Below are 15,349 nucleotides of genomic sequence, written 5' to 3'. Positions count from 1 at the left end.
TGCCACAGGAATAACAGCTGAACAGAGCAATAAAGTTTTCAACACAGCCACTAGACCAGGAGGATACGTTCTCTCACAGCTTACTGTAATACACAGGAATAACCTTCCTCTTTTTATTGTTCAAGGATCTCAAGATTTCAAAATAAATCAGCAGGATCAAAAATCCGACCAGACAGGATGACAACTCCTTCATCTGTGTTCGACACCGAGAGAAACAGACACCAGAGGTACTGAGGCTTCACATCCAGCCCTCGTCCTGTCGTCTGAGTGCAGTAGCCAGGTTTGAACACTCTGAACACACTCAGCACAGGCTCAGCGAACACATCCTGGACATACACGGGTGGATTCTGTACAGGGATGGCACTTTTTCATATATATAGATATATAATTATGGTTCAAATCAAGTATAACAAGTGCAGGTCACCATGTTCGACAGGAACAAGCTGTGACCCGAATGTCACCAAACGTCTCTTTAAAGTTTTATCCTTCAAACACCGTGTAAAACAAACTGTACATCAACAGCAGCAGGACATGAGAGAAGAACGTCTGTTTCCACACAAGGATCAAAAATGCATCAATCAACATTCAATCAGTGCAGAAAACCTCTGTCAGATCAACCACAGCTGTAAAAGTGAATAAATAACACACAGGAACACAGGCTCAGTCGTTCCCAGGTGATGCTGGGTGAGTATAGACAGTTGAGTTACAGTGTTTACTAGTGGTTAGAAGAGAAGTACCATATTTCTACTGTTATGATATTAAGACATGTGTTGTGGTGTTAAGTCACAGAGTTTAAGGATCTTTAAAAGGACATTTTGGCAAATTAGCCCCATTGGCAAAATCCCTATAGTTTTAGGAGTAGGTTTGTTACCTTTAATTGTCGGTGCAAGCTATTTTTAGAACGGCGGAGCAGAGCCGCAAGCTGTTAAGAGCTACGCTACAGAGGCTAATGGGATTTCTTGGTTTCCCTCATCAAACTCATCAAATACACAATCCAACAACTCCAAAACGCTCTGGTGACAAGTTGTGACCTGCACATTCACCACGTTATGAGATAATAACGGAACGTTACGAGACAGAGTTGTTTTCAGGGCAAATGCAGAGACTACTTGCTGACAAACTTCCCCTGACGGGAACGCGCATCAGCGGTTTTGCATGAATTTACCTCGAAAACAACTCATTCTCGTAACGTTCTGTTATAATTTCATAGCGTGGTGAATGTGCAGGTCACAACTTGTCCACCAGAGCGTTTTGGAGTTGTTGGATTGTGTATTTGACGAGTTTGATGAGGGAAACCAAGAAATCCCATTAGCCTCCGTAGCATAGCTCTGAGCAGCTTGCGGCTCTGCTCTGCCGTTCTAAAAATAGCTTTCACCGACAATTAAAGGTAATGAACCTACTGCTAAGACTATAGCGATTATGGCAATGGGCCAATATGCCAAAATGTTGAACTATCCCTTTAAAAATTATAATTTCTATTGGTTTCCATTGATTCTGAGTCTCAGTCAGCAGACCCCCGAAACCTGCTTGTATGGTAGAACTGAGTTACATGACATCTGCAATACTCACATCAAAATAGTCATGACTAAAGTTGACTGATATCTCCACTCATATCTGATCCCAGAACAGTGTTCTGTCCACAGATATGACTATGTTATGTCAGCAACTGTTCACTCCTATGGGAGAAGTGACCCACACAGTCACTGAAACATACTGTATCTACTGATCTATTTCTCACAAGCCACAGATCTCCTGAACGTTCTGACATTGTCAAACAGTCGTGTGCACACCAAAGTGGTCTTCAACAGGTGTGTAGGAGCAGACGGCATCAAAAAAAGGAGGAAAAACACCTGCACACTGTCTATACTTGCAGCATGGACTTTCCTCAGGTAGAGGTGACCCCTCCTCTACCCGAGGACCGTTTTGTTTTTAACATTCTGACATTAAAATGATATTCTTCAGACAGATGAGGAGTACATTAACTTTGAGACCCACAAGATCTGTTCTCTCAGTGGGTTTTGGGTCTGGATTCACCGACTACACAGCGCTGCCTGCATCAGTTTACAACCTCAGGTCTTTAGAGGGACTTCAATATGTCACAAAAAGTTAAAACTCATATAAAAGTTTGTATTTCTTTGCTAGATATAAATCATCAGGTGAAAACAACCAGCAAAATCAGGTCTAAGTTCATTTAGGGATCATCATGGCAACAGCCACTTAGGAGACAGGAGGTGCAAACCATTTCTCTTTGATACTGTTTGTAATAATGCCACATCTTTTAGAGTGAAGTATCTCTGTTCACCCTCTGGTGGACAAACTATGGTAAAGCTCTTAAGGCCCAAAGCGTTATCGTTTCCTTTGGTGACCGTTCTTGTTATTTACTGGCTGATATGCAGGATACATCAGGTTTCAGGAGTCTGCTGGATGGTTCCTCCCCACAGAAACACAATGGAAACCAGTAAAGAAAGATTCAATTCCAGTTGAGTCCAAAACACAGAAGCAGAATCAATCAGTTACATGTGATTTGTAGTAAAAATTAAACAGGTTATTACTTCATCTGTACACAAACAATAATACTGGAGAATCAATGGCCGAGCTGACACTAACTAACTTTGGTCAGGAACAATCTGTGACTGAAGAATAAAAGAATATTAAACCTGTAGAGTTTTAGCACAGAGATTACTGAAGGTCATGAGTTCATTATCGTTTAGCAGTATCTTTTTTTCTTTGCCATGATGTTTGATTTCATCAGTGACTGACAGTTATCATGGTTTACAATGACAGGGAGACATTAGAAATAATATGACATCTATTAGTAAATATTTAACTTCATTTACATTTTTCTTTTTTGAGTTTCACTCTGATAATAATAGTCATTCTGCTTTATTACAGCTTGGATCTTATTTTCAGAGCTTTGACCACAGTGAACATGACATCACTACAGCAGTCAGACAATATCTAAACCTTCTCATTTAGAGGTCTGATGCACCTGAAGCGTGTGCACATCACTTTGTACTGAACAATCCCTACAGTGTCAAACTAGCTCATACAAGGTGTTCTCAGGTCCCAGATCAGTGTTTAGAGGTCCAAACAGCCATAATAAATAAAGAAGTGATCGTGGTGGAGGGATGAAAAAAAGGAGAAGGGAGGTAGAGAGCTAGAGAGAGGTATTCAAATGACAGCAGCTATCGAGTCACATCATTGGTCAGGCAGCTGAGTGTTGGAGTTTCCCCATTGGTTGTTGATCGTTCTAAGTGATTTGGACCAAACAGGTTCAGTTGGAGTGTTTTACAGCTGCAGCGTTGACAACTGAGCTCATTGTCACCAGATTTAGAGACGTGTAAGAACAGAACCACCACTTCCAATACACTGAGCCTCACCTCCATTACAGCAAATAACTGCTTTTATTTCATGTATCTTTATTACTAAAGGAGGCAGAGGAAGAACTGAACATGAGACACTGAGCAGAGACAGAGTCATCAGCAACAAGGCTTCATACTATGTTGTGAAAGTTCATTATGTCTACTGATTTAACTTCCAGTAGTTTTTCACTTCATACTAATGACTAGGACCAACTCTACATATCAAACAGAGGGAGTCAGATATTAATAAGGATGATACGAGTCTGTTATGCTCTGCAGGTGAAATAAATAAAGACTAAACTGTTGTGGATCCTTGTGGGTCACCTGGTGTTAGTCCTTCCAGTCCATCCTGTGGTCCTTTACTGCAGATAATCCACTCTCTCTTTCTATTTCTATGATAGCACATTACTGCACAGTAAATGCAGCTGAAAACAGTGAAAAAGGCCACCGCTCATCCATAGGCAAAATACTTTGAAGAGGTGCTGGAGCTGAACTGTGGAACTTAGAAAACAACAAAATAGCAACCGCACACTCAAAACACTACAGATATCAATTTAAGCTTTCGGTTATTGTGACCTTCTTCAGGCATGAAGGTCACAATGACTGAAGGCTTGTGTTACGGTCACTTTCGTAGTTGAGAAGGGGGGCTGCCATATTGTGTAATGTTTTGATTGGTTGCCTGGCTACCTGTCCGCTTAAGTCTGACGTGAGCGAGGGAGCAAGGGATGCGGGGAAGACGCCAGAGTGAGAACCGCGTGGGGACGCGGCTGCAGCCCCACTGAGTAGTCAAGAGAAATTGACGATGAGAAAGGACACGTATCACCTCAAGATTGAATTATTGTTTAGTTATTGTCTCGTCTAAACAAATGAACTGACCAAGCCACGACCGCGTGACGACGGACGGAGGTCGACGCACGCAGGACGCCGAGCTGGTGCCGGCCCGGTGCCACTGCAGCAGGACGCCGGTCAGCTAAGAGGGATCCGCCGGCCAAGCTACAGGTGATGACCGTGAGGCAATTGGTGAGTCCAAAACATTGCACTGTATGGCAGCGAATCCCATCAGACTCGAGGGTTTCATTAATAGAAATATGTGCACTTGTGTCCGCCCTGAAGCCTAGACTTGTTAGAGCCTTAATTGTGAATTTAACTTGCCAGGGTGGCGCATGGTCGCGACACTTGCAATAAATTGATATTTGCACAGTGTTTTGAGTGTGCGGTTGCTATTTTGTTTTTTGATTGAGACAACATCTCAATTATAAAATCAGCACTGGACCACAGGTGTTCCAGATGTGTACTAGGTGTTGACCTAGTCTTGGTTCAGCAGTTATTTAGACATTAGCTTCTTTCAGGAGAAGTGACACACTTATGATCCATGACCACATGAGAAGCTCTATGTTATAAACCCATGTGGTTTTTATAAAGATCAGCTCTGTGTGTGAAGGAAAGAACTGAAGAGCAGAATCATCTGTTGACCAGAGATGACAGGTAAATATCTTCAGGTGTGGCCGATGGGACACTTGGACAACATGTTGTATGAACTAGTTCTCCTGCAGCGTAACGTGACCCTGATGACTTCATGACCAGTGACCACAGTGGATCCCTTTATCTTCCCCTCAGTATTTCAACTCTATGATCTTTGACTTTGGTTCCCAAATCCTGGCTGTAGCCTGCCACTGATAAGAACCTGGACAAACTCTGAAAATAGAAAACAAGTTCTAATAAAGCAGAATTCCTTTGAATTCAACATCACATTTAGCTTTTAAAGCAGGTTACTGAACAGTACCAATGCTGATGGAGTCTTCCCTTCTCCCAAGGTCCTTGAGGAGGAGGACAGGAGAACTAGGTTTTAGGGTGGCCTCCCACCGACAGTATCTCTGAGGAGCCGCTTCCTTCAGCAGGTGGTCAATTTCCCTTTGTCGGCCAATTGAAAAAAATAAACTCTTTTACAAATAAATACAGTATTTACACGCAGGTCACACACGTTGATTGTTGAAAGCTCGGTACTTCGCTGTAAATTGCTTTAAATTCCGCTGGAGCGGCTGCCTGGGCCTCGGGGGGGGGACGACAGCTGGCTGCTCTCGGGGGTTTATTGATCGCTTTTCACCGCGTCCGCAGCCGTTTCCATGGTGTTTGACTTGTTTCTGTAGAAAATGGTGATTGTTGCTATTTGTAAACCTTTTGCTCTGTAATCAGCAAACACCTTCTACAGGAGAACTACCGGCTGAGGTAGCGGGGAGGAGGGGAAGGGGGGTGAACAGGTGAACTGGTGAACTGGTCCAGGGGGCTGCTTCCTCCATTTACCCACAATTCAACACCAGCTCCTGAAGCCGAAACTCGTGGCTCTGGATAGTTTTTGTACGACTGTAAGCTGTTCGTCACAGGGCTAAACGCGATGAGGAGTCCTCACCGTCCATTCTGATTCATAGTAAAGATAAAACCTTCTAACCGGGTCGTGTTTTCCATACTCCACACTCCTCCTCTGGCAGATCCACGATCAGTGTGTTCCTCAGTGAGATGTTGAGATGCAGAAAAACTAAACCTTTCACCCTTCACAGCGGAACAAATCTTCTTGGTCGTCTTTTCCTCCTCTCCGCGTGGAAACCCCTCGCTCCGTCCGAGGGCAATCTAACACTGGTGTGTGTGCGCTGCAGCTCGACATCCAGCCGGCAACACTGGAGGTCCACATCTGCACACTGATGAGTCGCTCCACCCGGGCAGAAAACCCAACATGGGCCAAAAGAACTATGTGCTTGCTCACATGTTTATAGCAGCGTAACAAATGACAGCGAACGAGGAAGCTTTAGAGAAAGAAACGAGGGGCCGTCTCGGCGGCGGCGGGGGCCTCTCCGGGGGGCAGGGGCCTCTCCGGGGGGTTTGTCACATGGAGTCACGGTGAAGAAGAGCGCAGGTGTGTTGGCAGGTGCAGCAGCTTCTTCACATGCGTCTTTCTTTTTAGATACCAATCAGCTGTAGTCAAGTTTATATGTCCCAAACTATTGGGTTTGGCACAATGATGCCCCCCCCCCTCCTCCCAGATCAAGTCCGCTCTCATTCAAAAGACATGAGGTTTGCTGGTATCTGTTGAAAGAACAGAGCGTTAGAAACAGGGTCTGATGTGCAGGCTGCTCTGGCTCTCTGTTATTTTATTTGTCCACTTGGGGGCAGAGCAATAAGCTGTAGAATCAACACTGATGTATTCTTATCTATTCAAATCTATTTACCAGGGCTGCCCCCAAATAGTCGACCAATCGTTAGTCGACCAAAAAGTCATTAGTCAACCAAAATTTAATTGGTTGATTGGTCGCTGGGAAAAAAAACCCAAAACATTTGGAGCCATGTCTTGTCAAAATTAAGTCAAAATCGATGTGACTGAACTGTATATGAAAGGGTATAGGGCTTTTCATTTGAAGGCCCAGATACAGGAAGTCGTTACACTCACTTGATCACTCCCCTTTTTTCTTTTATTTTTACACAGCAGGTCCCTGTGATATCACGGTTTTGAGCAGTACTTTCTCGCTAAATCTGGTCGATTATTCGACTAATCGCCCTAAATGACGACTCTTGGTCGACCAAGAAAATCTTTGGTCGAGGGCAGCTCTAATATTAACCATGAATGTGGTGACTTGATGAATATTCCCTCTCTTTTAGCTCTGTGTTTGGTCTCCTCCAGCTCCTCAGGGAAACATCTGGCTCTCCAGCTCCAGCTGCTAGCTGCTCTCTGTGTCTGTCTGCTGTTTGATTCTTGGCTGGTTGTGTAAAGATTCAAACTATAAAATCAAAACATTGAGATGAAAGACAATAAAATGCCACAGAGATGGGAGGGAAGTTACCCTGTCGCACTAATAACATTCATCATCTCCAGTGTTAATATGAAAACATTTATGCAGCTTTAAACATCTATCACAAGTTTCTACTGATGAAAGTAAAAGTTAAAGTATTTGATCTTACAGTCAAACAGGGTTTAATTCTGTCTACACTTTGATCTCTTGAGGAAAACCAGTTTAAACTGACCCCATGTTCCACACAGGTCAGTGTGTGTGTTGAACATACCTGAGGTCTGCTGCTCCTACAAGCCTCCTCCAGGTTCTTATGCCAGATGATAGCCGAAAACCTGGATCCAGTCTGGAACTTGTAAACATTGCCTGTGAAGAGAAACAGATTATATGTGATAATATGAAATGAAGAGGAGTGAAAAGAAAACAGCAGCAGCAGCAGCTCTGATGGTGGAGGAGTGAAGCTCACCTTTGTCTGGGTCGTTGAGCTGGAAGATGTTGGGCCTGGCCGGGTCGTCTGGCAGCACCACCATCCATCCAGTCACACACACCTTCTTACACGGGTTGGACTTGTACTGTGGCAGACGGAGGATTACAGAGGGTCACATAGGTGCACAATACGACAAAGGTACATATGGGATTTCTTCTCTTTTTTTTGATACAGCACAAGAACCACTGGATCCATCTTCACTCATCAGTTTATTTGGTGAATATCTAAACAATCTGTATGTTATTGTCAAGGCAGCTCATTCTATTCAGAAAGAATTTCCCTAGAGGAGGAAAAGGAAGCAGAGAATATGATTCCATAATATTTGTTTTGCCCCCCTCTGGCGACCACTGTGAAAGATGCAGGTCTGGTAGTGAGGTTGGTTGTTGGATTCCCAGTAACGGATTAAATGCAAAATTCTGCATCTAAAAAATACCATGATCAAAAACTGTTTATTTTTTCCATGTTTCCATGGAACATCAAAATTTGCCATGTTGCCGAGGCAACTGCCTTCAATGAAAACTCACAGGCTTCACAGTGAAGCTTTGTCTTGATCTCAGGGCTTTCCTGGGCAAATCTGAGCTGGATCTGATCATCAAACAGATGTAGCAGTAGGAGTAGATGTAAAAATGTGAAAAAGCAGTTCCAATACTGTCTTCACAGCTCTGGCCCCAGACATAATAATAATAAAGAGCAGTTTTAATTGTTGTATGATATAGCACTGAGTCTATATGACCATCAGATATAGAACTAATGAGTGACACATCACTGTATGCACAGATAAACCCTGAAACAAACAGGCTCCAGCCCTCGCACCACCATAGAAACACCATCTGATGAAAACTCTCAATCTTCACAATAAAACTCCATCATCTGACCAAAAGCCCTGTCCAAGACCCATATCATATATATCATATACTGTAGCACCACGGTCCTCTGCTGGAACACATCAATCAAAACCTGTTCAGTCTTGATTTGATCATTAAAGAAATACATTCAACATTCAGTGTATTTTATTTTGAAAAGACAAAGACACAGAGGCAATTTATCTGTTTTTATCTCCTCACGCCTCGACAACTGAAACAACCTCAACCAAAAATCTATTAATGGGCTCCAGACTGGTTTACCCTCTTTGCACTCAGGCCCAGTAGCTTTTAGAATTGATTTTAGGATCCTGGCGTTGACTGTTAAAGCCTCTCTTCATGCTTTATATCTGACCTCTTAACAGCTTATCAATCAGCTCCCACCCCGAGACCCTGAGGCAGAGGTGCTTACTGAACGCTATTGACAGCTATTTATCCTAATGGAGCCACTTTTTACTGTTGGGTGTTACTGATGTTCACTGATCTCTCCCCTGCTGCTGACTCTGCCTTGCACTAATACTGGGTCACTGTTTTATTTTGCTGCACTTTTGTAATGTGGTTTTAGAAAAGCTCTGATACTGTTATTGTTACTGCTGATGTAAACACTTTTATTTTGAAATGCCCGGCATCTCAAAAAATGCTAAAGGTAAGTAGCTACAGAGCTGATGTGGATGTGAAGTTTGTTGCCATCAGCAGCAGAAATCCTCTGTTCATATGACACAGCCTGAACAGTCGTATTTATGTTTCAAGCATCAAACTCACATGTTTCCTCTCTGAGGCCCTCAGAGCTTTGGCCCCATAGAAGGTCAGTGTTGAGCCAGACAGACAAATCCAAAACCTGGTCCACGACGCCAACTGCAAGACAGAGAAACATGGACGTGTTGAGAACATCCCCCTCCTTTCAGACAGGACCTCTCTAGCTTTAAAGGTTAGGCCTATAGCTACAACTTTTTCATCAAAATGATTCATTAAAAAAAAAAAAAAAAACATCCACAGAACGTCTAGAGGGGTGCAGAATAAAAGTGTTCATTTTACTTATTTTTTTTAAAAATAGTATATAAATAGTTGTTTTATAAATTTTGACGGGTCCAAAATATATAAATATTTACATCTGGTTACGTTGGCGACGTCAGCATGAAATGATCTCTGCGCCAACAGCATTACTAGTACATTGATGTCACGTGAGACGGAGCTCATGGGGGGGCAGATCCTGATAGCTCTGTGGAGAAATGGCATCATGCTAATGCTAATGCTAATGCTAACTAACAGTCAGTCGGTACCGTAACGTTTCCGGTGCAGGCGTGATGCTGTGGGTTTGTCAGGTTCGTCTGCAGGTGAGTTAGTGTGAAATTATTCAGATGTGTTTCCAGTCCGCTGTCAACACCGGAGCTGCTGCTCGTTAAATATGGTTAGCGTTAGCTTAGCTTTCAAAGACCAGAGGTGGACCCACCTTGGGCTTCCGTCCTTCCTTCAACAAGGTTTTCCTCCTCAGGGGTCCTTCAATGGTCACCCCCCCGGCCTCGCTGCACCCGTAGCAGGAGTTAGCAGCAGAGGAGCTGAGGGTGTCACAGGAACATTATGAGCCAATAAGACAAGTTGTCAGCATTCAGAGCTCACTCAGCACCGAGCTCACTGAGAGGGTCAACATGATGCTGCTACAGACTAGTTCCTGGATAACTCTGGCTAACTCTGACAGAGGAGAAACAACAACTAAACTCTCTGCTGACTGTGGTCTGACCCTCTGCTGCTGATGTCCTACTGATGATGTGACATTTGACTTCATGACTGTCTATAAAGGTTTTGAATATGACCAAAGTGTTTGACAGGGACAGCGTGCAAGACACCAACACTCACACTATGGATCCCAGCTTTGCTTATAGTGAGATGACTGAGACAAGACAAACATGAAGCTCAGCACAGTGACGGTCACAGACTGGAGCGCCTCATCCAACTCCACTGACTGCCACAACGTCAGGTTAATGCTCGTGGCTCTACATTATTCTCTATGTGATGTGTGTGTTTTCCTTGTGACAGATGTTTGACGATGCACGTGGTCCACTGTGAGGACCTGACACTGAGCTGTGCTGATGGAGGATAAACTAATAATGGATGTGTACACTTTCACATCATAACACAATCTTCTGTAAACTTTGTAAAAAAAAATATATATCACTCTAACTCGCTCTGTCTGTTGTTTTCATCAAACGCTTCCTCATGGTGAACTGTATTACTGGAACACTGTATTATATCATATTACATATTATGTATTATACCATAATACAGTGAGGATTTAGCTGTAAATTTTGGGAATAAAATCATCATATCTCAAGAGAAAGTCAGAATGTTAGAAGAAAAAGTTGTAATATTGTGGGAATAAAGAGCACAATCAGTGCGGCCTGTTGCCTCTCCATCAGTAAAACAGACTCAGATTCTTTACAGTCTTCTTTCATGATGATGATGACGATGCTGAAGAATCTCCTTAGTTATAGTTATAGTGTATTTGAACAGGAGGCTCCACGTTCCTCATCTTAAAGCTTCTGATCTTTCCCCTAAACCTAAAATTACTAAACTCTATTCTCATGATGACTTTTCTTCTTGAAATATTATGATTGTATTTTCAAAATTATGACTTTATTCTGTCATAGTTTTTACAATGTTGTAAATAATTTGTCACTAACTTTTCTCTCCAGGATCATTGTCGCTGTAAATTTGGATAATCTGAAGAGATAGTTCAACATTTTGGCAAACTGGCCCATTGCCATAATCCCTATAGTTTTAGCAGTAGGTTCGGTACCTTTAATTGTTGGTGCAAGCTATTTTTAGAACGGCAGAGCAGAGCTGCTCAGAGCTACGCTACGGAGGCAAATGGGATTTCTTGGTTTCCCTCATCAAACTCAATCCAACAACTCCAAAACTCTCTCGTGGACAAGTTGTAGCCTAGACATTCACCACGCTATGAGATAATAATCGAATGTTACGAGACAGAGTTGTTTTCGAGGCAAATTCATGCAAAACCGCTGATGCGCGTTCCCGTCGGGGGCAGTTTTTCGGCAAGCATTTGCCTCGAAAACAACTCTGCCAAAAATGTTGAACTATCCCTTGAACAACACTCCTTTGCACAGCCCACAGTCAGGTTTAGTCTATGAGGCAGAGGTAGAGGTGACCTCTGACCTCTAGCAGCATGCAGTGAGAGGATGAGGTGATGACACACATCATCTCCCCAGTAAAGATGAGTTCATCACTTAAACTGGTATTGACTCCGCCCACTCCACTGTACCTGTAAACATAGCTGCGGCTCCGGGGGGAGTTGCGAAGCGGGACCCTCCAGTTGGGGCCCAGTGTTGCATACATGCGGCCCCTGTTTGTCACACAGTGTCACAGTCAGTGTGAATGTGTGTGTCAACCAAACACAATTCAAACTATTTACATTCACAGTCATGTTCTGGTTTTTATCTGCCACTCTGATATACACTGTATGTAGATGGGAATTAATTTTGTATCTTGTTGCTTGGACAAACACAGATATACACTATGATCACTTGACATAGGATGTTAGCAACATTCATATACATTGATATCATATACACAATGAATATGCTACAAGCACAGATACGTACATACTTGGTGACAGAGAGGAGAAATTCAAATGAAAATTAAAGGATAAATCTGTTCATTCTCTATATTTTCTTATTTTAAAGTGATACGCTAACATTTTTTTTCAGTGTCCTGCCTCACTCCCGAGTCCATGACAGGCAGATACACCATCCTTTCGACTGCGTGCAGTAACAAGGGAGATAGAGCCGTATTGCCCGTAATTAGCTTAGCTCAAACGCTGGAAGTGTATAGGTAGTGTTAGCCTGCCTCGTACCTGAGCCGAAATCAGCAGTCAGAAACAGATTTCATTTTAGCCTAAATTCTGTAAATATATCACTTTATCAACATTTCAAACATTTTTAGGCGAGAAAGTAGCCGTTTAGATCAGCAGTGTGTCGTTAATTTGTCTGGTATAGCTGTTTACAAATTTGTTCGGACGAATTCGGCGCTACTCAAGCTAGCTGTTGTGACCAACGCACTTCCGGTTACTTTCACAAAATAAAACACCCGTTGCCCTTTACATACAGAAAACCATGAGGATAGAATTTGTGCTTTTACTTTGAAATAGGAAGCTAACCTACCCTCGATGTAGCTAGCTTGAACCAAAATAAACCGTCTTTGCTCGTCCTGTTACCGGCATTTGACCGCTCAAGATGCCTTACCGGAGAGTTTTGTCAGCTCTGAGACGAAGATCGGCCCGTCGGTTTCCGTTGAGAGTTGCTGAAGAGTTTCTCTGATGACTTTAGGTGGAGGCAGGCTAACACTACCGATAGCCTACACTTCCAGCGTTTGAGCTAAGCTAATTACGGGCGATACGGGCTCTCCCTCGTTACAGCACTCGTTATCTGCTTGTCATGGACTCGGGAGTGCGGCAAGACACGAAAAAAAAAATGTTGGCATATCCCTTGAACACATGTGAAGATACAATTCAGTCATAAAGCCTGATATTATCCTCAAAGGACTCCAGAGAGTGTATTAATATGCTGCAGTCCACAATAATCAGTAATGCTGATGAACTGAGATATCACATTGTTGATGTTGGTCTTGTAACAACTTTTTTGGAAAACTGTCAGAATATAAAGAACCTTCCAGTAGATTCACACTCACTTTATTGAGACTTAAGTTTATCAAAGTTACTGATATGAAGGGAGCAGTTCTTTCTGTCCTTCATTAAATAATTAAATAAGTACATTTTAGATATTAAAACCCTGAAAGATGAATGATGATTGGCTCTTACCTCTCCATTCCAGGTGACAGCTCCTCCCCAAAAGAGCTTTCACTGCTACCTGTTAGGGAAAATAAAATAACAATCTTCAGTTTCAGGTCTATATGAGAAAAACGGATTAAGCCCAAAGCCTTGGCCTGGTCAATGACTGTATTTACAGTAGGTAGTGTACATACCTAACGACAGGCCGTTGGACACAGACGTGCTGTGCGGGTCGTTTCTGACGGGACTCTGAGACTCTAAGAAACTGTCGTCCAGCAGGTGTCTGGCCTTCTCTATGGGGAAGGTGGCACTCCGGCTCTCTGACATGCCGTACTGACACATCATACTGTTGCGACGGGTCAGCCAGAAGGAAACAACACAAAGCTGGAGGTTAGACGTGGGACAGGACGTTATCTTGAAAAGCTCAGATTTATGTTTTTCTACCCGAGCCTAGTTTCTTCTCCAATCAGTTTTATTATCTTAGCTCGTAACACCTGAGATCTGGGACCACAGTGTGGACTGACACTCTGCTGCTCAGACAGGTTTTAAACTCTTTAATCACTACTATGCACTCTTAAACACATCAGGAGTGATGGCTACAAGAAATGTAGGAATACAATGAGCAGATCCTCCCTGAAAATATGGAACGCTGGAATGTAACAGTACATTTACTCAAGTGTTGTTTTTAGTACTATTCTGTCACCTGAAATCAGTTTAAATACACAACTGTATGGTGTTCGATCTTCTACAGCTGTGTCCTACATAGCTCATCTGTTTGATGCATAATTTTATCATTTTACTAACTTGTTAATACATCTTTAAAGGAGACATATTATGCCCCTTTTCCACAAATTATAATAGTTCCCAGGTGTTTAAAAGACATGTTTCATCAATGAGCGTCTGTTGTACTCACTTGTTTCCCAGGCTATGGCTCTTCCTGTGGTGGGATGGTGGAGGCGTGGGGATGTGAACCCCCACAGAGGCATCGGGGCAGGTTGGTCTTCGGTTGTACCTCATGGAGGCAGAGACCTCAGACAGGCCTGAAACACACAGAGCATGACATCACTGCTAGCTGCTGCAACACTGCTCACCAGCTTCAGCTCGTCTGAGTCGTGACATCACAGGTCACTGGAGGTCAGGGTAGAAGAATTAGTCGACACATTGTCAATGGCCCTCAGACTAATAATTATACCATTCAAACTATTTAAAGGGCCGGTGTGGAGGATTTAGTGGCATCTAGTGGTGAGGAGAGCCAACTGCTGCACACCCCTCCTCTCACCCCTCCCTTTCATCTGGTGACCTTCAGCTAATGCAGAAATGCAAAAGCTCCTCTCTGGAGCCAGTGATTGCCACATTTAGGTGCAGGCAGTGGTGGGAACACGTGCCCTTTTATTTCCAGCACATGCTTAATGGTATTTATGAAAACAAGAGTCATTTCCTCAAGGGTGGAACGCTACTAATCAAAACCCTTTTTTTGTACTTCTCACTTTTACCGTTTCAGATTGTTTTTCTTGTCTGACTGGTTTTCTCTTCCTCTCCAAACACCATTGTCCATACTGGAGAAGAGTGTGTGATGCTAATATCATCCTTGTGGAGAGCAGCAGTTCTTAACAGAGATCAGGCGACATACTGGAGACCCTCTTTTGGATCTGGCGAGTAGTGTATTATGTACTTACAACAGTAGTTTAAAGCAGAAGTAAGCGGAATATTTGTGTTAATATAAGTCTTAAATAGTTCTATCTTCCGACAGCAATCACTTGTATAGAGTGTTTGGTCCGAAACACGGGTCTGTCAGTCACTCTGCTCTGCTGTAAGCCGAGGAGAAAACTTTCCTTGTATCCTACAACCTTTATCCAATGAGGAGAGAGAACGGCATAAAGGGGCGGCCCTCTCTGTGTGTGCAGCCAAGGGATGCGCATGAATGTGGTGATGTAGGGACGAGGGCGGGGACTGCTAATTCAAGTGACTTAAAAACTAAAAACATTTATTTATTTTAATCTTTTCTACTTCATTTTAATTTTGCTTATTCATTTTCTCCCTTAGCTCAGACCACTACTTAATGA

At 43.0% G+C, this 15,349-nt stretch overlaps 1 protein-coding gene across 1 annotated transcript in view; it reads right to left on the bottom strand.

Moving 5' to 3' along the window:
- Window positions 1-5,620: 5,620 nt before the first annotated feature.
- The window catches only part of LOC310994914 (ras-specific guanine nucleotide-releasing factor RalGPS1), a 99,789-nt gene continuing 90,060 nt past the window's right edge, over window positions 5,621-15,349 (bottom strand). The window contains exons 11-19 of the mRNA XM_083983819.1: window positions 14,200-14,326; window positions 13,481-13,632; window positions 13,317-13,365; window positions 11,763-11,843; window positions 9,936-10,041; window positions 9,248-9,340; window positions 7,605-7,710; window positions 7,413-7,504; window positions 5,621-6,440 (exon numbers count right to left, since the gene is read on the bottom strand). Coding sequence (XP_083839945.1) covers window positions 6,411-6,440; window positions 7,413-7,504; window positions 7,605-7,710; window positions 9,248-9,340; window positions 9,936-10,041; window positions 11,763-11,843; window positions 13,317-13,365; window positions 13,481-13,632; window positions 14,200-14,326 — 836 coding nt within the window. The 3' untranslated portion in view covers window positions 5,621-6,410. The remainder of the gene's footprint in view (window positions 6,441-7,412; window positions 7,505-7,604; window positions 7,711-9,247; window positions 9,341-9,935; window positions 10,042-11,762; window positions 11,844-13,316; window positions 13,366-13,480; window positions 13,633-14,199; window positions 14,327-15,349) is intronic.

Source organism: Trachurus trachurus (genome assembly GCF_905171665.1).
Source record: "Trachurus trachurus genome assembly, chromosome: 12".
NCBI lineage: Eukaryota > Metazoa > Chordata > Actinopteri > Carangiformes > Carangidae > Trachurus > Trachurus trachurus.
The sequence above is the reverse complement of the archived record's forward strand: the minus strand, read 5'-3'. Positions and strand labels throughout refer to the sequence as shown.